A 23,136-nucleotide genomic window follows, 5' to 3' on the forward strand; every position below is an offset into this window, starting at 1 on the left:
TTGGAGTACACACTAAACTGTGCCTACCAGTAGTCCATCACCTCCACATTGGCCTCCAGCTCCGACAGGGAGAACACTATGTCACACTTACTGGCACTGATGTCATAGAATTCTGGTGACAGAAAAACAAACACACTGTACAAACACTTCAACAATCATACAGTAGCTATAAATCAGTAGGTGTTACATTGTACAAAATAATATCACTGCATAACAAGATGCGTATAAATATTTGCACAGACATTCCCATAGACACACCTACGTCTCGCCCTGTGGAGGAGATGGAGAGCTGGTTGATGTTACTCAGGCAGACCATGTCTGTCACCCAGATGGGCTGGGCCACTGTGTGCTGCATCTGACTTATCTAGAGCAGAGAAAAACATGCAGAGACTGTTTCACTGCTAAAGAATAGAACATCCCACAAGCATGACATGAAGCATATCTGCTTGCGGGATGATCTATTTTGTAGCAGTGTTTCAGAACTGTCTTTTCTCCATTTCTGTCAACATCATGTATTACTTCAGGATTTTCACATCATATCAAACATTACAAAAAATAATTAAATTGTGATGATGAATTGATTGATTATTGATGATATACTGCTAGAAAATGAAAAATACGCACATTGACAGTGCGCAGCAGCTTGAACCTCTCGCTCCAGTAGTTGAGAACGCCATCACGGCTGATTGACAGGTAGCGTCCACTGTGGGCGCGGCCCTTAGAACCCCCTGAGGCCCCGCCATGCTCCCCAGAGTCTGTCCTTATCTCCCCGGCTGGGGGCTGGAATGGTAGAACTGGAGCCGGACAATGGCCTCACAGTGTGCACTACACAGACACAGAAATATTTAAGGATGCACACACTGCACATGTCCTACCTAGTAACCTGTAGAACATAGCCTATGAAATGCCACTTACACAGGCACAATCTTGAGTGGTTTGGGAAAGTAGAGTGGCCTGTTTTGCTGCTGCAGAGAGTCTTTCTCTCTGTACTCTAAAAGCATGTAGTTCAGATATTCAACCTGCATAAAACCACACAAAGTTTTTGTTTAAGAGAGTAAGAATTTAAATGTGTTTACGTGTTTGTCACATACCAGAGGAGTTGGTCAACTGACGACAAAACAGCACTCCCATTCATTGTTTTCCTCTCTCACCCAGTCCATTCTGCCATCACAGTTGGTGTCCACCTTCATAAAGATAATGTCCACATCCTCATCATCCATGATCTTCTTCATCGCATCCCGGAACTGATCCATATCCAACCCTGACAGAGAGAATGAGAATGACACAAAATGAGTCCCTTTTGGATAGTGTAACTTCATACATTTGTATTATTATTCACTTTCTGTCATAAAGAGCACATGTTCAACCTAATAAACCCTCCCCCAAATTACTATAGTAAGTACCTATTATGTGCCAAATAAAGTAACATGGTTGATTGTAACGGTTGACCGTAACAGGGTTGACGATTTCATCTTTAAATCAGCCATAAATCCCCCTTGTGACAGGAGGAATGGAAGCTTGTTGTGTGCAACAGGGACAGGCAATTGAATGCAAGCTTTAAAAAAAAGTTGAAATTGTTAAAACATTTCTAGCCTGTATCTATTACAGGGATGGGCAACTTAGATGGGGGTGGGGTCCACACAAAATCTGAACCTTATAATGAATCACTATGAACTATATCACATTAAATAAATAATCATCTCCAGAAATGACTTTGTAAAGCTCTCGTTATTTTGTTTCTTTGACAAAGATGGTGAAATCTTGGGGCAATTTTGGGTTAAGTGGGTTAAAATCTTAATAGAAGTCACAGAGCGTGCACAGAGGGACATGCCTAAATGCTGAATTTTCAAGTTTTAATGTCACATGCACAAGTACAGTAAAATGCCTTTGTTGCAAGCTCTAAAGCCAACAATGCAGAATTTTGTCACTTTAGCAAGTCTTTATTCATATTACAAATCAGAAGTATTGAATTTTACATGTGGTCTATATTAAAGGGCACTTCATTTAATATAATAAGCTTTTAAATTCAATATTGGTGCAAAATGTTGACTTAAAATATAAAATAGGCGCAAAAGGGACTCATTTCATGGAACGACCCATGCGAGTTTGTACGACAACACTATATAGAAATGTGCAGCTGGTTGGTGAAACTGGCAGGGATCCACTAGGGGCTAAAAATGATACTGGGTTGGGCTAAAAATGATACTGAGGTATACTATTAGTTATGGGGAGGTGGTATAATGTGTTCGGGTCACTCACCCCCTCCTCCATCCGTATCAGCATCTCTGAACATGCGTTCGATGCGGCGAAGGTGCTGTTCGTTGATCTGATTCTCCACTCCCCCCTGAGCCGGCATGTCCTCCTCCCCGAGGTCACTGCTTTTCCCTGAACGCTCCGTCTCCCCTGCCATACTCTGCTGAGGGAGCATATAGAGCACCTCAGGCAGACTTAAGTCCACATTTGATATTAAAACCAACATGAACCTACTTTCACTTGAAAATGTCTTAGGAGGGCAAGACAGATTAAAAACTGTGAACAAAATGGGGGTGACAAGGTGGCAAAAACCCAGGTAATTAGAATGGAAATGTTGTCTGTGTAAATAAAACAGAGCACTTTGGGGAGCATACCAGCGTGCAGATTTATTTTGTTTTGAATTTACCTGAGCTGTGGTGTGTTTCTGCTTGTCATCAGAGGTGGAGCTGTGATAACACGGGCAATGAATACAATGAACACTTACGGATTGATCAAACACATTTAAAGTCCTAATGTAAACTAGCTTTATATTGATATTACTGTCTGACCTTGTAATGGCCATCTTCACAGTGCCCCTGTGACAGTCCACAAGCTCACACTGGTCATGGCTTTCCACCTTTGACACAGGCACAAATGCTCACAGAAGAATAATGCTCTTTTGGTGATGTCACAATGTGAGACAGACGGTCCTAACATAAATCAATGGTATCTATGGAGATGGGTGTTTTTTTTAAACAACAAATTAAACCAGATTCTGACTCTGACTACAACAATCAAAATGTGAGGGCATAGGAAAAAAATTGGTTTTCCAAGCTTTTTTCTGTTTACAAAAAACCTTGCATGCTTGACACAAAGATGATACTCGGGGAGACAAGAGGAGAGACAGAAGAGTCCTGACTATTTGACACAATCGTTACACGAAAACATTATGACCAGTTATCCAAATCTGTTTTGCATCTTGACAGACACAGAGAAGCTTATGGATGAAGAGATCAATAGTGTGTAGGAAAACATGTCCAACGACCCAATAAACAGCATTGTAGACAAACAACCTCCAGTTACCCAAGGCCCAGCGGGCTCCATCGTTCACCTGCAGGAGAAGCTTTGTGCCTGTAAAAGACTAGCTCGACTAACCTCATGGGCAGAATACTGGGGCCTTGTGGGCTCACAGCAGAAACCGGATGCCAGATCAACATGCGATGATGGGGGTCAGTGAGAGAGAGGCAAACCTGGCATGGAAGATCTAGACGAGGACATGTACGTTCTGATCAGAGAGAATGACACAGCCCAGGTCAGAATGAGGAGAGCGGAGGTCAGGAAACTCCTGGTGCCTACAGCGGAGGGAGAGGACAACATGAAAGACGCAGATGATGGAGCTGGTGATTCTCAACGGGACATACAGAACCATGACACGGATAGGGTCCACACCATCAAGTCTAGAACCCCACTATCAGGAACAGCATCCGGCCTACACAAAGGGCTACCATGTTGCCCAAAAGCGGTAGCATCGACACCACCCAGTATGACAAGTACATCCTGCCACCTACGTCTAATGCGCAGTGGGGTTCTAGACATTTATTAATGTTTTTATTTATGGCCCTTTACTATGGGCATGTTTATACATATTTTGAATTAGCCTATATCACTGCTGTTTTGATTTCGGATTACTGCAGTTATTCTACCAAGAACCAACTGCAAATAGCAATGCAGAAGTCTGTCAGGACATTTTAATGAGCAGATAAATTGAATTAGAAACATTTACATATTTGAGTTAATAACATATCACCTTGAACTTCTCAAAACATTTTAATTATTCTACCTAAAAACAATTTATTTTATCCAATCCTTCATTTTTAAAGAAAAGAGATGCTTGTAGAAGCCTTATATTGCTACTAAGTTCACAAACAGACTTCAGTCCTAAAAGAGAGCTCTCAGTTCCTCTGGTAAGAGTGTATAGTTCTGCTCTAACTGTAGACTAGAGGGAAGTATTTCTTCACTGTGTGGACTAGAAACCATACATCCTGTCTTTGCCTTACATGAGGAAGTAAATTACAACATAGATCAGTGGAGTGTAAATCTAGTCTACATACAATACACAAATGGCACAATGAGTCTTCTTTAATTTAGCATTTAAGTAAGAAGTACATTATTTTTTATTTAAGGTGCTCAATAAAAACACTTCATTTAATTGAAAAATCAAAAAAAGTAATGTGATGAATACCTGTGCAGATAAATCATTTAAAACAGGAAACTAAATAAAAATGCTGATCGCCTAAACCACAAATTTTAACTCAAATATACAATGAATGTGTAAATATACCATAAAAATTACAATAATTTCCTTTGGCAAAGTAAACATATTCATATATATTTAATTAATTATATTTGCAAATATCATATCAAAATAATCTAGTACAGTTTTGTTTAGGTCAATTGGAAATATATAAGGAATAAAAAGACAACTTGAACATATTTCAAAACTAACAGGCCAAAGTTTAAAGGCACAGAAGAGGCCAAAATAAAAACAAGGCAGAAAATAAACCAGAAAGTAAGGACCCATTAGAATTGTATCCAGGGTTCTTTTTCTCTGGTGGCTGGATCAGCAGGCTCTCTGAATTTTATTTTATGGTCCAAAAAACACTTGGTCCAACAAACAGTTGGACCAAGGGGGCAGGCAGTGTATAATCCAGAGGCAACTTAATCCACAGTGTGAGTAAGTGCATGTTCATTAGAGCACACGAGTGCGTATGAACGTTGCACATGCAAACTTGTGTTCACCAACCTGTATGTGTTTGTGTGTGTGTATGGAAAAGTGTGTGATTAAGGTATGAACTGCAGTTGTGTCCATTTTCATCAGAACTCTTCTGGTTCTTCTCCTTCAGCATCAGGAATAACAAACCCCTCCTGTTAGCAGGAAACAACATTTTGATTTCAATATTCAAATACAACGCCACATTTCTTTCCTACTACAGATAATAAATCGGTTATGAAAAATGATATGAAATGAAGACAGTCTCTCAGCTGTGTCTGTCAGAGACTATTCCGGTGAGGTTTGACTCACATCAGTGGCGTATAGAACATCCATAATCTTCTGCATAGTTGCATCTGCCTCTCCATCCACTTCTTGGCAGATGACCTCAATGGACCTCAGCTTTCCAAAATAAAAGTCTCTCTCCTTCTCCATGTCCTGGACAGTGGCCTTCAGGGAACTGACCTGAGGCGAGAGCAGCAGAGGGAATACATTAGTGATAGGAGAACGAATGGGCGGGGCTGTCATGACTCATGTTACAACAAAACAAGCTTCAATTTCATTAACAAACTATTCACCTAGCACACAAAAGCCATACAGGAGATTGAGGGGAAATCTTATCAACAACTCATTTTAGTGGTGACCCTCCGAAAGAACATACCTCCTGAGCTAGCTCCACCCTCTCCACGTCCCCTGCCCCTCCGGGTCTCCGCAAGGCACTCCCTGCTGACCTGGGCAGGGGTTTGGTTACTGTCGTTGTAGACCTCGTGGGAGCTGGATCCAACACAAATCACAGTTGGCAAACTAGGAAAGAATAATATAACTGTGGACTGTGTGCATGCCCTCAACCTTAGACACACAACTGCACATTAACACCCACTGACTCCAGTTTCTAGCCCATAGTATACTAGAATGGACATGAACCTTCGTATGATGGGATAAAGGTCAGCCATTTTGGTCAGGGAGTCAAAATACCTATTTACTCTGTTCCATCTGACTGCGCAATCCACTGTCTCATCAGCCCAGCTAGGCAACTTATAAACTTGATCTCCACTATAAAAAGCATCTAGACATTATCTTACATTTCTTTTAGACTAACATTTAGTTTTCAACAGCAGAGATTTGTATAAACCTTACTGTCTGTCTCTCCGACATTTGCAACATTGTTTCAATATTCGAATTCCATCTTCTGCTGTCCCATAGTAATAAACATGTCGGGACGAGACAGACAGGCAGCGTTTCTCAGCCAGTCGAAATCATGAATCAGCTGGCATCATTTTTATGGATATATACAAAGAAATGTCAATTGAAAAAAGGTAAACCGAAACAAAGTGCAGCTAGTTTGCGGTCTTTACAGCTTCCGTTTGAAGTGATTGTGTTACTGTAGCTGTGTTGTTGGCTAGCTCCTCTGAACAACAGTGTCCTGATGAGTGAGCTCATTTTCTATGCCATTGTTATGGATGTATCCAATGTAAATGTCAATAGAAAACAGCTTAAACAAATGCAAATGCAGCTACTGTTACTCTGGCTGCACTGTTTGACGTGACTAAGTTTGCCGTAGTTGGCTAGCTAGCAAGCATGGGATAAGAATGTTGCCAGCCAGTATGACAATTTAACATTTAGAACGAACGACTGGGTCGAGTCCATAGACACAGAACAAAAAGACTGAACGACTGGGTCACGTCTCTGGCAACTGAACCGATAGAACGAACGACCAGCTGGCTTGGGTAGCAACTATAGATTTGTGTCGGGACTATACATCTTGTGGAAGGATGAACTATTATGAATAAATACATCAAAATAACATGTCAATCATTATTTGAATATTTTGGTAACCCGTTGTATAAAAGTGATAATGCCCTAGAAGCCGGTGTTTGGCGGATATATTGGTACGGTTTGCTGGCCCTCAACGAATATATCCTCCAAACACCGGCTTCAGGCATTATCACTCAAATGGTTTACCAGTGCTGTGATAAGAGTGTAAAATAATGAATTTGAAGAATACAACTGCACTCTGTCTGTTAGCTAGCCAGACAGTTTTAGAGGAATGATTCCATACATTTGTCAAATTAACTGCCAATATACCATTCATACAATGTATTCAATGCACAGCTAGGGCCCTATAAAATCTGTTTAATTTGCCTGATTCTGTTTAGTTTTTTCCCAGTTTTGGATCTCAAAATCACTTTAATAGAACATCCAATTTAGTTTTTTCCGAAGTCAACAAGAATGCTTAAACCACATCAGGAGATCACTTGAGGTCTGCATGGGAAAAATCTAAGAAATGTAGATTTGTGGGTGTAGTTACCCTGTAATTCAACTGTGCACCAGCCAGATATCATTGTTTAGTTAGCAATGTTTCTGTAGCGCTCATGTGCTTCCAGAGTTTGCTAAACAAATGACCACTGGATTGATGCAAATAATAATATTCTGCCAGGTAGGCATATGCTACTTTGTTTATTAACATTTAATTAAGAAATGTTTGGGGAAAGCCTTTCCATCTACCAGAAGATGGTTGTCATTATATTAGCATCATCGCTAACGGCTACACAACGAGGTAGACAAACGGACACACAGGGTCAGGAAAATACGAAATCACTGATGCATTTTGTTCATGTCTTATGATAATCTTGGGCAAATTAATGCATTTTCTAATAAATTAAATAGATTTAGTTGATTTCCTACTAAGTTCAATACATTCTGGAATATTGTTGAATTCCGTTTAAATGTCTGGATTCTGTGATTCCGTCCACTGTCTCCGCAGCGTGGATTTAACGCTGATTTTATAGGATCCTACACACCCATACAATGGTTGAAATCAGTATTGATATTGTATGATATACACTACCGTTCAAAAGTTTGGGGTCACTTAGAAATGTCCTTGTTTTCGAAAGAAAAGCAATTTTGTTGCCCATTAAAATAACATCAAATTGATCAGAAATACAGTGTAGACATTGTTAAATGTTGTAAATGGCTATTGTTGCTGGAAACGGCAGATTTTTAATGGAATATCTACATACGCGTATAGAGGCCCATTATCAGCAACCATCAGTCCTGTGTTCCAATGGCACATTGTGTTTGCTAATCCAAGTTTATCATTTTAAAAGGCTAATTGATCATTAGAAAACCCTTTTGCAATTATGTTAGCACAGCTGAAAACTGTTGTGCTGATTAAAGAAGCAATAAAATTGGCCTTCGTAAGACTAGTTGAGTATCTGGAGCATCAGCCATTGTGGGTTTGATTACAGGCTCAAAATGGCCAGAAACAAATAACTTTCTTCTGAAACTCGTTAGTCTATTCCTGTTCTGAGAAATGAAGGCTATTCCATGCGAGAAATTGCCAAGAAACTGAAGATCTCGTACAACGCTGTGTACTACTCCCTTCACAGAACAGCGCAAACTGGCTCTAACCTGAATAGAAAGAGGAGTGGGAGGCCCCGGTGCACAACAGAGCAAGAGGACAAATACATTAGTGTGTCTAGTTTGAGAAGCAGGTGCCTCACAGGTCCTCAACTGGCAGCTTCATTAAATAGTACCCGCAAAACACCAGTCTCAACGTCAACAGTGAAGAGGTGTTTCTCAGACTGCAATATCTCAGACTGTCCATCTTAATCTTTTCTTTTTATTGGCCAGTCTGAGATATGGCTTTTTCTTTGCAACTCTGCCTAGAAGGTCAGCATCCCAGAGTCGCCTCTTCACTGTTGACGTTGCGACTGGTGTTTTGCGGGTACTATTTAATGAAGCTGCCAGTTGAGGACCTGTGAGGCGCCTGTTTCTCAAACTAGACACTAATGTATTGTCCTCTTGCCCAGTTGTGCACCGGGGCCTCCCACTCCTCTTTCTATTCTGGTTAGAGCCAGTTTGCGCTGTTCTGTGAAGGGAGTAGTACACAGCTTGTACGAGATCTTCAGTTTCTTGGCAATTCCTCGCATAGCACTCACAGCTTTCCAAGAAAACAATAATTAAAACATTTAAAGGTCTGTTATGTTTACATATACAGTATTTTAGAGGCTATTTATAGAGAAAATGTGTATAAACCTGTATAAACTGTTTATAATTATTACAATATTTTAGGTTGACAATAATTCTATTACACAATTTCTGAAATATCACATGCCTTGCTTTTATTTTCCCGCATAAGTAAAATCAGGATTATGCCTCTACTGCCATTCCTTCCAATTAGACTGGTTTGAATTTCTCCCTGACCAATATGGCTGCCATTTTCATCCCATTCTGGAACTTTGATGTTTATGACATAACCTACTAAATTACTAGAGGCTATCTATGACCTAGCCTTACAAAAGTCCTTTCCACAGTGTGACCATGACTGTGAAAGCCCACCGTTGGTGCCCATTGGAGATCCCTGTTTGAACATTAAACCACCTTACCGACTTCCGCCACTGGTTTGATAACAGGTGGGGAGCTGTGGAACTGTACTGAAATAGAAATGCATACAGTATGCATTTAAGGGAGCAAGCATCAAAGACGCAGGAACAATTGTTTTGTTCCATCGGCTGACTGGGAGTAACTTGGATTAGACCACACCCCCCCCGTTGTTGCTTGCAGCTATATTTTCGATTAGGTATTTATGTTATATTCATCAAAATGTTAGAAATTATAAATGTTTCTTCCTCACCAGTAGTGGGCTTCCTTGGCTTGGATGCGACCTGCCCTGGGTTGGGCGTAGGAGCAGTGTCCTGGCCCTGGCGAGCACTGACTGGGTCATAATCCTTCCCATCGTAGTTGGCATCAAATAATTTCTTGAACCACTGCACAAACTCAAAGTTGTCCTGGAACTTGCCTTTTATCAACTTATCCACAGGAATGATCTGGAAATGGATTAAAAAGTGTCAATCAGTCTCGATGGCAGAAATGGCTGAAATGTGATATTTTAGAAACACTGCAATAGCCGAAAGTACACATTGAGTTAAAGACACTCGGAAGCACTAACCTTGTCAACCCCAATCTTCTTAAAACTGGTCTGCAGAAGTTTGAAGTTGTGGAGGAACTCAGTCTCTAGTTTGGCCTGGAATTTAACCTTCTTCAACGGTATGCATCCAGGGAAAAGCATGTCCATGAACTGACAGTAAGCGGCACCTGTGTGAATGTGATAAGATCATTTATTCAATTACCAGCTAATCATGTCTAAACTTTATTAGGCTATAATCAGAGGTGTAAAGTACTTAAGTAAAACTACTTTAAAGTACTACTTAATTAATTTTTTGGTGGGGTATCTGTACTTTATATTTTTTACAACTTTTACTTCACTACATTCCTAAAGAAAATAATGTACCTTTTACTCCATATATATTTTCCCTGACACCCAAAAGTACTTGTTACATTTCGAATGCTTAGCAGGACAGGAAATGGTCCAATTCACACACTTATCAAGAGAACTTCCCTGGTCATCCCTACTGCCTCTGATCTGGCGGACTTACTAAACACACTTGCTTTGTTTGTAAATTATGTCCGTGTTTTTAAACCCAAATACTTTTAGACTCACTCAAGTAGTATTTTACTGGGTGACTCACTTTTATTTGAGTCATTTTCTATTAAGGATATCTTTATTTTTACTCAACTATAAAAATTGGGAACTTTCTCCACCACTGGCTATAATACTCTGCTCCTGCCATTACCTCCTGCCTAAATGTCCTATGACAGCCCAAGCCACTTATCTGTGGGGAGTACAATTTCCCTATACGGGGAGTAGTTTCCAAGATGGTGGTAGATTAATATACAGTGCATTCGGAAAGTATTTAGACCCAAAACTTTTTCCACATTTTGTTACGTTACAGCCTTATTCTAAAATGGATTAAAGGAAAAACTTTCCTCATCAATCTACACACAATACCCCATAATGACAAAGCGAAAACAGGTTTTTTACAGAAATTTTAGCAACTGTATTACAAAGAAAAAACAGAAATCCCTTTTTTACATAAGTATTCAGACCCTTTGCTATGAGACTCGATATTGAGCTCAGGTGCATTCGGTTTCCATTGATCATCCCTGAGATGTTTCTACAACTTAAATTGGAGTCCATCTGTGGTAAATTCAATTGATTGGACATGATTTGGAAAGGCACACACCGGTCTATATAAGGCCCCACAGTTGACAGTGATTGTCAGAGCAAAAACCAAGCCATGGGGTCGAAGGAATTGTCCGTAGAGCTCCGAGACAGGATTGTGTTGAGGCACAGATCTGGGGAAGGGTACCAAAACATTTCTGCAGCATTGAAGGTCCCCAAGAACACAGTGGCCTCCATCATTCTTAAATGGAAGAAAATTGGAACCACCAAGACACTTCCTAGAGCTGGCGGCCCTGCTAAACTGAGCAATTGGGGGAGAAGGGCTTTGGTCATGGAGGTGACCAAGAACCAGATGGTCGGTCTGACAGAGCTCCAGAGTTCCTCTGTGGAGATGGGAAAACCTTCCAGAAGGACAACCATCTCTGCAGCACTCCACCAATCAGGCCTTTATGGTAGAGTGGCCAGACGGAAGCCACTCCTCAGTAAAAGGCAAATGACAGCACCTAAAGGACTCTCAGACCATGAGAAACAAGATTCCCTGGTCTGATGAAACCAAGATTGAACTCTTTGGCCTGAATGCCAAGTGTCACGTCTGGAGGAAACCTGGCACCATCCCTATGGTGAAGCATGGTGGTGGCAGCATCATGCTGTGGGGATGTTTTTCAGCAGCAGGGACTAGGAGACTAGTCAGGATCAAGGGAAAGATGAACAGAGCAAAGTACAGAGAAATCCTTGATGAAAACCTGCCCCAGAGCGCTCAGGACCTCAGACTGGGACGAAGGTTCACCTTCCAACAGGACAACGACCCTAAGCACACAGCAAAGACAACTCAGGAGTGGCTTCGGGACAAGTCTCCATGAATGTCCTTGAGTGGCACAGCAAGAGCACAGACTTGAACCCGATCCAACATCTCTGGAGAGACCTGAAAATAGCTTTGCAGCAACGCTCCCCATCCAACCTGAGAGAACTTGAGAGGATCTGCAGAGAAGAATGGGAGAAACACCCCAAATACAGGTGTCCCAAGCTTGTAGCGTCATAACCAAGGTGATTCAACAAAGTACTGAGTAAAGGGTCTGAAATAGTATGTAAATGTGATATTAAAGTTTTTTATTGGTAACACATTTGCAAAAAATTCTAATAACCCGTTTTTGCTTTGTCATTATGGGGTATTCTGATGAGATTGAGGAAAAAATTCCCTCCATTTTAGAATAAGGCTGTAACATAAAATGTGGAAAGAGTCAAGGGGTCTGAATACTTTCCCAATGCACAACACCTATAGGCTGATGATGTTGTAGTTAGTGGCCAAGTGGGCTTGAACCTCCAGCACATAGCTAAAATTGTGCCTGAGGTCGAGCAAAGGGTCCATTGACAATACGAAAAATTAAAAACGTCCAACCTTTACCTGGTGATACTTTATTCTTTCTCGATTCTGAAGCCACAGGTGTCTTATAAACTTCAGTTTCCAGTTGCAGGTGGAAAAATATTTAATGCACTATTATGTTCTGAATATTCTATTTTTTTTAGATTTCCATCTGCAACTGGAAACATACGTTTATGACAGAAGGTATGCATCTCCAAATAAAGGTTAGTCGAAAATAACTAACGTTACCACGCTTTTTGAATGAACCATCGGAACGGCCATCACAGGCTAGTTAGCTATGCCGATGGACGTATTTCTGGTTTGATCTAGATCAGCTAGCTAGCTAGCTAACGTTATCATTTTTTACTGACCTGAGCACAACTGCTCAATCTTGGCGTAGTTCATCTGTACAGACTCGTTGATCCAAGAAAGCATATCATGGCGACTAAGGTTGTCGCCGGTCACAGATGTGGAGTAAACGTTCACAGCCATCTTCTAGCTTGGTATATGGGAAGACATGAGAAGAATGTACGTTTTTTAAAAGAACAGACAAAGAAAGAAACATCTAGCTAATTTACATTAGCTAGCATACGGTTTGTTGCCAGCTAACGTTAGTTATATAATGTTAGCATCACGTTATACCGCTAGTAAAAAAATGTGAGTTTGCCAGTTTAACTAATATTGAGCTGATCTGGAACTGTTAGCTAAAAATACGATAGCTAGCTAGCTGTTATCTATCAAACACACCTATCCTTCAACAACGACATCATCGCTAGCTAGCTAGATACGCTATCCATCTTAGCTGGGTAGTTTTACTGTGAATTAACCATTTTTGTGAAACATGCTTTTGAACTTACATTGTCTTCTTAATCTTCCACTGGTTGAATCAAATTACAAAAAAATACAAAAAGGTTAAAACTTGTGGATACACTAAACTTTCTAGCCGTTCACCGGCGGTTTATTTCGTTCGTGCCTTGTTCCTTCCTCTTGGCTCTTGTTGTATGGTTAGAAGGTAGCTGAACATTAACGTTGCTGCCACATACAGGCTTGGAGTATACACCACAGGATATGGTTCCCACTTCTTCTTCTGTAAGGTTTTATGGCAGACTACACCTATTGGTGTTTTGCCGCCACCTACTGTATGGGGTATTGAACCAAAAAATATCCCATTGCGAGAAGAGGGGAGAGAGGGATAAAAAAAAAACATCTCACTCTTTCAGTAACAGTTCAAATCACATCCCTTAATAGGCTCAGGTGCCTGTGAGGACGGAGCATTCATCGACAGACTTCTTTATAATGCCTCTGCTGTAAAATCTATGAGTACCAAAAAACACAGCCGCACTACAATGATGCCTATTTTCTCAGATTTCCTCTGTTTGCGCTGTGCAGTTGATAACCAATGCAATAAACGCTACAAAGTCCACCTTCTTTAACATGCAATATGTCAGGATCCCTCTGTTGACAAGGAATATTATCTGGTGTCTACATTTACGTTTACGTCATTTAGCAGACGCTCTTATCCAGAGCGACTTACAAATTGGTGCATTCACCTTATGATAGCCAGTGGGACAACCACTCTGCAATAGATATATATATTTTTAAAATATATATATATTTTTACTTTTATATTTTTAGAGTATATTTTTAATTTTCATTTGTTTTATACATATATTTGTTTTTTATTTTATTTATTTATTTTTGTGGGGTGGGGGGTGGGGGTAGAAGGATTACTTTTATACTATCCCAGGTATTCCTTAAAGAGGTAGGGTTTCAAGTGTCTCCGGAAGGTGGTCAGTGACTCCGCTGACCTGGCGTCGTGAGGGAGCTTGTTCCACCATTGGGGTACCAGAGCAGCGAACAGTTTTGTCTGGGCTGAGCGGGAACTGTGCTTCCGCAGAGGTAGGGGGACCAGCAGGCCAGAGGTGGAAGAACGCAATGCCCTCATTTGGGTGTAGGTACTGACCAGAGCCTGAAGGTAAGGAGGTGACGTTCCCCTCACAGCTCCGTAGGCAAGCACCATGGTCTTGTAGCAGATGCGAGCTTCAACTGGAAGCCAGTGGAGTGTGCGGAGGAATGGGGTGACGTGAGAGAACTTGGGAAGGTTGAACACCAGACGGGCTGCAGCGTTCTGGATGAGTTGTAGGGGTTTAATGGCACAGGCAGGGAGCCCAGCCAACAGCGAGTTGCAGTAATCCAGACGGGAGATGACAAGTGCCTGGATTAGGACCTGTGCCGCTTCCTGTGTAAGGTAGGGTTGTACTCTGCGAATGTTGTAGAGCATGAATTTACAGGATCAGGTCACCGCTTTGATGTTAGCGGAGAATGACAGGGTGTTGTCCAGGGTCACGCCAAGGTTCTTTGCACTCTGGGAGGAGGACACAACAGAGTTGTCAACCGTGATGGCGAGATCATGGAGCGGGCAGTCCTTCCCCGGGAGGAAGAGCAGCTCCGTCTTGCCGAGGTTCAGCTTGAGGTGGTGATCTGACTTCCACACTGATATGTCTGCCAGACATGCAGAGATGCGATTCGCCACCTGGTTATTTGCTTCTACACCTGCATTACTAGCTGTTTGGGGTTTTAGGCTGGGTTTCTGTACAGCACTTCGAGATATTAGCTGATGTAAGAAGGGCTATATAAAATAAAATTGATTGATTGATTGATTGTTATCAGAAGGGGGAAAAGAGAAGATTAATTGTGTGTCATCTGCGTAGCAATGATAGGAGAGACCATGTGAGGATATGACAGAGCCAAGTGACTTGGTGTATAGAGAGAATAGGAGAGGGCCTAGAACTGAGCCCTGGGGGACACCAGTGGTGAGAGCACGTGGTGCGGAGACAGATTCTCGCCATGCCACCTGGTAGGAGCGACCTGTCAGGTAGGACGCAATCCAAGAGTGAGCCGCGCCGGAGATGCCCAACTCGGAGAGGGTGGAGAGGAGGATCTGATGATTCACAGTATCAAAGGCAGCTGATAGGTCTAGAAGGATGAGAGCAGAGGAGAGAGTTAGCTTTAGCAGTGCGGAGAGCCTCCGTGACACAGAGAAGAGCAGTCTCAGTTGAATGACCAGTCTTGAAACCTGACTGGTTTGGATCAAGAAGGTAATTCTGAGAGAGATAGCAGGAGAGTTGGCTATAGACGGCACGCTCAAGAGTTTTGGAGAGAAAAGAAAGAAGGGATACTGGTCTGTAGTTGTTCACATCGGAGGGATCGAGTGCAGGTTTTTTGAGGAGGGGTGCAACTCTCGCTTTCTTGAAGATGGAAGGGACATAGCCAGCGGACAAGGATGAGTTGATGAGCGAGGTGAGGTAAGGGAGAAGGTCTCCGGAAATGGTCTGGAGAAGAGAGGAGGGGATAGGGTCAAGCGGGCAGGTTGTTGGGCGGCCGGCCGTCACAAGTCGCAAGATTTCATCTGGAGAGAGAGGGGAGAAAAAAGTCAAAGCATAGGGTAGGGCAGTGTGAGCAGGACCAGCGGTGTCATTTGACTTAATAAATGAGGATCGGATGTCGTCAACCTTCTTTTCAAAATGGTTTACGAAGTCATCCACAGAGAGGGAGGAGGGAGGGGGAGGAGGATTCAGCAGGGAGGAGAAGGTGGCAAAGAGCTTCCTAGGGTTAGAGGCAGAGGCTTGAAATTTAGAGTGGTAGAAAGTGGCTTTAGCAGCAGAAACGGACAAAGATAATGTAGAGAGGAGGGAGTGAAAAGATGACAGGTCCGCAGGGAGTCTAGTCTTCCTCCATTTCCGCTTGGCTGCCCGGAGCCCTGTTCTGTGAGCTCGCAATGAATCGTCAAGCCACGGAGCAGGAGGGGAGGACCGAGCCGGCCGGGAGGATAGGGGACATAGAGAGTCAAATGATTCAGAGAGGGAAGATAGGAGGGTTGAGGAGGCATAATCAGGAGATTGGAGGGAGAAGGATTTAGCATAGGGAAGAGATGATAGGATGGAAGAGGAGAGAGTAGCGGGAGAGAGAGAGCGAAGGTTGCGACGGCACATTACCATCTGAGTAGGGGCAGAGTGAGTAGTGTCTCTACTCCTACTACCATTATTTCTTCAACTTCACTCCTTTCTTCCACTCTTCTCACCGCCTCTACATATGAGACATGCTGGACAGCCCTTATTCTTACCACCTCCGCCTCCTTCACCCTAACAGGACACTTCAGACATTTGGGTGCATGTTCACCACCACAATTGCAGCATTTAGGCTCAGCTGGCATACGATACCCCTCCCGTCTACATACACTTGACACATGACCAAATATTTTGCATCTATCACACTGCATGGGCTTGGGCACAAAGGCTCTCACAGGGTATGTCATAAAACCCAAATACACGTGAGAAGGGAGAGACTCTTCATCAAAAAACCATGCGGGTCAGTCGGTGTGCACCAACCACTTGATGCTATCCTTCACATATATCCTTTGCGTTTACTTCTAGCGCCACCCCTTGTTAGGCGCTCTGCTTCGAAGATCCACACCCGACACATTCCAATCCGACATCTTCTTGAGGCGCAGATACACAAAAAAAACAAAATAAGCCCATTTCTCGTTACTCTCATGGACGCCACCTCATCCAACGCATCCACAATATTTATAGGGGCTTTAATCAGATCTCCAAGGTAACAACATTGATCCAAAACCCTCACTTTGACCAAAAAAGAATCAGAACTAGGCTTGGATTTACTAGTTTCCACTATCACTTTTCTTCTCTTATTTCATTTGGCATTCGCCACTGTAATACAATTATTCTCTCTCATCTCCACTCGACACGCAATCTGGTTCAAACAGATCAAACAGATCATCCACTTCCGCCATTTTCTCCCTTCAAGCCACCTCTGCACGACCACTCATGTTTTTTTTTTTTTACCACCTGACCCATGACCTGTTTAATTTACAGACACTTCCACAATTTCAGCAATAGTATGCATCACCTATTGTATTATTGTCAAAAGCTTGCCAGAGACCACCCACAAGCTCTCTCACACACACACACACAAACACACACACACACACACACACACACACACACACACACACACACACACACACACACACACACACACACACACACACACACACACACACACACACACACACACACAAACCAGGCACACAGTATTCACAGTATAATATATCAATCAATTGACAGACTGACAACAACACAGACGAAGTACAAATAATACAATTAGGGCAGTTTATTTCTCATCTCTAACATGATCATAGACTTGGGACAAAAGCTTTACATGGGGTTATGAGACTATGACAACTATACATTAAACAAGCCTGTGGACAGCTAAACATGTTATATACAGCCTGACTCAATATTAACATACCATGCAAAAAAATATGAAAATTAGAAAACAATTGAACAATAATATAGCACCAATAGGAGTCTAGTGATGACCCTAATAACATCATATTTAAGGTATTGTTATTAAAGTATTATCGAAACATACAGTACACAGAACAATATTTTTCATTCCTTTTGTTTCATTTAAAAAAACAATTCATAAGGCCAGTATCCTATGTAAATCACTGTCCAGACGGTGTTCACCTGGTTCTGCTTATTAAAAATAGAAATGGCAAGAAAAACACATTTGGTATACAGTATCTGTTCTGCCTCTGAGTTGAGATAAGTTGGATGTCAGTCACCACACTGACACACTTCATACAGTTCGAGAGGAAGGTATGCTGGTGGAGGGGAACAAGGGTTCCAAACTGATAATGAGTTCAAAATCTCAATAACCCCAAATGACAAACAGTACTTATGATTTTAGAATGTAGCGTAGCTTCAAGTTTTTGATGAAAGCTGGTTGTGTTGTGGTATCATCAACAAACTTGTTGAGAGCGAGATGAACAGAACACTGCAGTTAAAAACATAACTTCAATTTAACATACAGATCACCTGTCATAACAACACACGTCACACACATGCATGAAACTGAAGTGGGTATGTTATGACTAGACCCTCCATGTGACCTTCATCAACACTCCATGAACATACATACACCTTTTCTGAAACAGTTGCTTTCAGAAAAGGTGCCCACTTTAAAGACTTACACGCTGCCTGTCTGTTTTACTGAAACAATTACGTGAAAACATTGATGATGTACTCCTTTCCTCAGAGCTTTGTCCAGCTCCCTTTAAAATATTGAAGAATTAATAATAATAATAAAAGAAAAATAGTTCTACGTGTATTGTATCTAGGTTTTAACAGTTGTTTACTGGGCAATTGCGATTACAACCGTTCTTCTCCCCATTGCTCCAAGACAGGGAGAAGGCACACATCTTACTATTTAAATCAAAGTTGTAAGGACTGGTTTCAGCAACTTTTTCTTTGAAGAGAAAAAGCATGCATGTACTCACGTCATTTAGCAGACGCTCTTATCCAGAGCGACTTACAGAAGCAATTAAGGTTAAGTGCCTTGCTTAAGGGCACATCGACAGATTTTTCACCTAGTCGGCTCGGGGATTAGAACCAGCGACCTTTCGGTTACTGGCACAACGCTCTTACCCACTAAGCTACCTGTCGCCCCTCCCATAGCATGTACATATAGCATTCACATGCTTGACTATATCACCTAAAGTAAAGCCTATAAATGGCATGTTCTAACAAGTGAGATAATAACTATGCCTCCATAAACGTATACAGTGATCTTTTTGTCGACATTTAAAAAGTTTGCATTCAACTGTCTTGTGTAGATGAAAACAGCTGGACGTAATGACGTCACCCCTTAAAAAAACACTTTTTCATAAAAACCTAGAATGTCGAATAAAATGATGCGGTAAAATTGGCAAATTGTGCATGAGTAAAGTGGCGACAGCCTGTAAACTCTTAGAAAAAAGGGTTCTGCGGCAGTCCCCATAGGAGAACCCTTTTTGGATCCACGTAGAACCCTCTGTGGAAATGGTTCTACATGGAACCCAAAAGGGTTCTACCTGGAACCAAAAGGGGTTCTTCAAAGGGGACATCCTGCAAAGAAACATTATTTTTTATAGTTGAATAAATGGATTTTGTAAGCAGTAGGCATTTAGAATTAAATGTGGAGTGGAGCTTTATAGTTACGTGATAACATCAAATGCCCTGCGTAGGCCTACCTTCAAAATTATTCAGCAATCATAATTTATTCGTAAGACAAAATAAAAATCCACATAAAAATCCATCCGTTTCCATTATACATGTGGCAATGTTTTTTTTTTGCAACATTGCTTTTGTCGAATGAACCTGTGTCAATGGAAACCTGCCTATAGTTTCTGACAATAATATAATTAAATTTCCGAACATAGCACCACACAGACTGTAACCATGGTGAATATTGTCCAAGGTAAAATACAAACAAACAATCAAGGCACATTTTCTGCCTTGGTTTGAATCTGAGTTTCTGATCTTTAATTCTCTTGGAAGATCTTTTTTTCCAAACATGTAACAAAACATTAGAAGGTTTATTCACATAATTACAAGTGAACATGATTTATCTGACTATTTGTAACATTCAAATATAAAATAAATGATAAAAAATCATTACATTAAATAGAGATAAAACTGTGTTTCTGCAGATGTCAGACCGATCACAGATTAGTATTGAGGTAGATAGTGGGCAGGGTTTGAGGTCTGATCTCACCATCATTGACCAAATGTTGACAAAACCAAACATCAAATAAATGATAGATAAACGTGAACTACTCCAGACAAACTGAAAGAACCAAAAAGTGTCAGTGCATTCTGGGAATATTATGATCATATGACCACACTGCATTGAAACAGGTGCTCATGATCTAAAACCTAATAAAACAGTCAATACAGCCAGTGATAAAAATATTAAGATGATTCTGTGAGGTCAGTCTGAGAAACACAGGATAGTTCCGTTCACTAAAAAGCAGGGCAGGATAATGATACTGTTTTTACCCTCCGCGCTCCATTAATCAGCTATTTCATGTTGCTGTTGTTGTTGACGACAGTGCAGCACACAGGAATGTGGAGTCCCTACTCACAGGCAAAGTAATCCTTGAGTGGAGCAAAGAGGTGCCGGATAACTGGTACACTCCATGATCGGCCCAGTACTTTCTGCCGCTGGCTCCGACCCATGTTGTTGACATCAGTGTAATGCTTGGGAAAGCCAAAGATCCTGCAGGAAGGTCAATCACATAACATGGAAAATGTTAGAACAATGTCAAAACAACCTGAGGGTAAGTGTATTTGTAGCAGAAATTACAGATTACATTCACTTAACTTCCACACTGTAAGTACATTGACTTTTACAAGAGAGCAGTATCCATGATCAGTCACAGTATAGGAATAATGATAACTATAAAACTTTAAAACAATGTAATTACACTGTGATCACTTCTATATTCTATGCTGTTCCAACCCTACCCTTTTACTCTCAATATAAAATACTTACTTCTCCATCTCTGTGCACCAAAGGTAGTCCTCCTTGCCATTAAAGTCGACAGGTAGGGGTCCCATCTTCCCCTGTCTGATGGAGTTGGACTTGGTAGTGATGGTACGAACTTTGTTATACTGGAAGGGAACGAACAGACAGATAACAATCACATCTTGAACCATATTTTAAATATGGACATACTCACCAATCACATCTGATGCTAGAAACTCATTCATAAATAAGAAAATATACATTAGAAGTAACCTAAACATCAACCTTTTAACTTCAACCTCTTGCCAGTAAAGTGCTGATGGCTGAACTGAATTATAAGAAAATCTAGAAGCAAGAGCTTATCAGTCTACCTTGGCCGTGCGTCCAGGCTCCAGACAATCCTGCAGGTTCACCTTATCATCCAGAGAGGTAGCTAGAGGTCTAAGGAGAGAAACACATACAGACGAGTGAACTATCACATGTAGATGAGTTGAACATATGAAAAACAAGATGACATTGAAAGTGCATGTGTTAGTGCTTATCAGTAGGAATGTGTGAAGGTGTATGGGGATGTGTCTATGTGTTAGTCGTATATATGTTTACCTGTTCATGCCAGGGAGGTTTCCCCAGAAGTAGCGAGCTCTGTGAGCTGGGCTCACTTTTACTGCATCTATTAGGATGGGATTACACTGGAAACAGATGGGATGAGATTATTAGTAATAATGAAATAAAGATGCAAACATACCGCCCAAATCTCTTGACCAGGGAGAGAGAGTGAGAAAGAGCAAGAGAGTTAAAGAAAGAGAGAGAAAGAAAGAGGGAGAGCGAGAGGCCTCGTTGACCATGAAATAGCTGCTAGTATCTTTACCTCAAGAAAACGACAGATGTCGGCCAGGTCATGACCGCGCATGGCCACCACATTTTCAAAGAGCCAGAAGAACGGACGGTCATCATCTTCCTTTGGCCTCATCATGTTCAGCATCCTGTAATATTCAAAGAACAGCCTGCCTGTGCCCTCTGGAAACAGAGACAGAGAAAACCAATGAAACACCATTAAAACCCATGTAAACCCATTTAATAGGCCAATGGATAGGTTAGCGTGTACAGACACGTGCATGTAACAGTAGGCTACCCTGTTAACTGCTGATAAAACAATGTGATAACAGACTTGATAAAAGTTCTCCAGACATTAGCTCTCTACATTGTCTAGTACAGTGGTTCTTAAACCTCTACTCCTACCTCAGAAGTTTCACAATTCTGCTGTAGCCCTGAACTAGCTCACCCGATTCAACTATCCAAGGGCTTGATGATTAGTTAACAAGTTGAATTAAGTGTGCTAGCTCTGGAATAGATCAAATACATGGAACGGCTGGGGGTCCCCGAGGAGAGGTTTGAGAACCACTGGTCTAGTAGAAACACTCCATTTACTTTGAAGTCAGGAGGTTCCTTACCAAATAAGCCCTTCCGAGCAGGGTTGACGCAGGCCAGGTCGTTGCAGGGGCTTCCTCCAATCAGGAGGTCAAAGGGACCCCATTCAGCCAGCTGAAACACAGCAAACACACAGACACACACAGGTTAGAGAATGATCATAAGTGTGTTTGTGTGTGTGTGTGTGTGTGTGTGTGTGTGTGTGTGTTGGTGGGTGTGTTGTAATTTGTTTGAACATGAATGTGTGTGTGTATGCTGAACTCACGTGTTTCCTGGTGATGGTGCGTACGTCATTGATATGCTCTATCTTGCCCTCGTGTTTGATCATACCCACAGCGATCGAGTCCCCACAGATCTCAGAGGCAATGTAGCGTTCTACGATGAAGCCCAGGTCTTTGAGCACAAGGTACCCTGCAAGAGCACAATGGACATAGAAAATGATCAGTCACTGACACACAAACCAAAACGACCAAACCCTGACCTTTCTGCACACAGTAACTTGCCAGAATACAGAAGAAACAGATGCCATTGCAGTCTCATAAAACACATCAAAATCACTTATCTACAACTATCTCCCAAAGAAAAATGAAAGCCCATATTGAGAATGTACAAACCTGTGGCAATCCCATCAAAGAGAGACAACACCCTGATGGGTCTGCGTTGATGGGCAGGGATGGAGGGATACACTCGGTGGGGTTCAAACTCTAGAGCACTGTTGTTCACGAAAAACTCTTGCACTCGCACGCTCCAGTCAGTTCGCAGCTTGAGTGATCCGTTGCACTGGGATGGTAAGCACATGAAGCAGCTCCATGGGTCAACATCCTTCAGCTTGTCAAAGGTTCCATCGCCAACCAAAATATTCAGGCAGTCCTTACAGAAACACCTGAGAGAGGAAGAGAGAGAGCGAACAACAGAGAGGATAAGCATGTGAAAGAGGAAATGGGAGTGAAA

General features: G+C 41.7%; 3 protein-coding genes and 1 pseudogene across 7 annotated transcripts in view; 1 reads left to right on the forward strand and 3 right to left on the reverse strand.

Annotated features, from left to right (window-relative positions):
* Positions 1–36: 36 nt before the first annotated feature.
* Positions 37–2,876, reverse strand: LOC121545686. Its single transcript, XM_041856438.1, has 7 exons — positions 2,802–2,876; positions 2,260–2,699; positions 1,152–1,261; positions 916–1,019; positions 625–825; positions 259–364; positions 37–112 (listed from the first exon to the last, which is right to left on the reverse strand). Exons 1-5 carry the CDS (start codon positions 2,813–2,815, stop codon positions 762–764), a joined length of 732 nt encoding a protein of 243 aa, XP_041712372.1. The 5' UTR covers positions 2,816–2,876; the 3' UTR covers positions 37–112; positions 259–364; positions 625–761.
* An 88-nt stretch (positions 2,877–2,964) lies between these two features.
* LOC121546482 lies at positions 2,965–3,758 on the forward strand (annotated as a pseudogene).
* Positions 3,759–4,040: 282 nt separating this feature from the next.
* LOC121545684 (microtubule-associated protein RP/EB family member 1) lies at positions 4,041–13,406 on the reverse strand. 2 transcript variants are annotated; one of them, XM_041856437.2, is made up of 7 exons: positions 13,245–13,406; positions 12,759–12,882; positions 9,954–10,099; positions 9,639–9,831; positions 5,664–5,776; positions 5,315–5,467; positions 4,041–5,157 (listed from the first exon to the last, which is right to left on the reverse strand). In XM_041856437.2, the coding sequence occupies exons 2-7, from the start codon at positions 12,877–12,879 to the stop codon at positions 5,107–5,109; spliced, it is 777 nt and encodes a 258-aa protein (XP_041712371.1). In that variant the 5' UTR covers positions 12,880–12,882; positions 13,245–13,406; the 3' UTR covers positions 4,041–5,106. The 2 variants fall into 2 exon arrangements, with proteins under 2 accessions (XP_041712371.1, XP_041712370.1); XM_041856436.2 differs by having other exon boundaries at positions 12,759–12,886.
* A 6,364-nt stretch (positions 13,407–19,770) lies between these two features.
* LOC121545683 (DNA (cytosine-5)-methyltransferase 3A) overlaps positions 19,771–23,136 on the reverse strand; it is a 47,687-nt gene continuing 44,321 nt past the window's right edge. For all 4 annotated transcript variants that reach the window (XM_041856435.1, XM_041856433.1, XM_041856434.1 and 1 more), the window contains 8 exons: positions 22,800–23,068; positions 22,451–22,596; positions 22,209–22,299; positions 21,626–21,774; positions 21,361–21,446; positions 21,129–21,198; positions 20,785–20,903; positions 19,771–20,508 (listed from right to left, as the gene is read on the reverse strand). In XM_041856435.1, coding sequence (XP_041712369.1) covers positions 20,367–20,508; positions 20,785–20,903; positions 21,129–21,198; positions 21,361–21,446; positions 21,626–21,774; positions 22,209–22,299; positions 22,451–22,596; positions 22,800–23,068 — 1,072 coding nt within the window. In that variant the 3' untranslated portion in view covers positions 19,771–20,366. The remainder of the gene's footprint in view (positions 20,509–20,784; positions 20,904–21,128; positions 21,199–21,360; positions 21,447–21,625; positions 21,775–22,208; positions 22,300–22,450; positions 22,597–22,799; positions 23,069–23,136) is intronic.

This window comes from Coregonus clupeaformis, chromosome 30 (assembly GCF_020615455.1).
Source record: "Coregonus clupeaformis isolate EN_2021a chromosome 30, ASM2061545v1, whole genome shotgun sequence".
Classification (NCBI taxonomy): Eukaryota; Metazoa; Chordata; class Actinopteri; order Salmoniformes; family Salmonidae; genus Coregonus; species Coregonus clupeaformis.

Bases quoted from the DNA above. Each gene is read 5' to 3' on its own strand.
- LOC121545686 (XM_041856438.1), bottom strand. The intron at 1,262-2,259 runs GTGAGTGACCCG...TCTCTCTGTCAG, and splicing joins TGATACGGATGGAGGAGGGG to GGTTGGATATGGATCAGTTC. The intron at 1,020-1,151 runs GTGAGAGAGGAA...GGTTTTATGCAG, and splicing joins GTGATGGCAGAATGGACTGG to GTTGAATATCTGAACTACAT.
- LOC121545684 (XM_041856437.2), bottom strand. From the start codon at position 12,879: ATGGCTGTGAACGTTTACTCCACATCTGTGACCGGCGACAACCTTAGT. The intron at 9,832-9,953 runs GTTAGTGCTTCC...ATCCATTTCCAG, and splicing joins AGAAGATTGGGGTTGACAAG to ATCATTCCTGTGGATAAGTT. The intron at 5,158-5,314 runs GTGAGTCAAACC...TCCTGCTAACAG, and splicing joins ATGTTCTATACGCCACTGAT to GAGGGGTTTGTTATTCCTGA.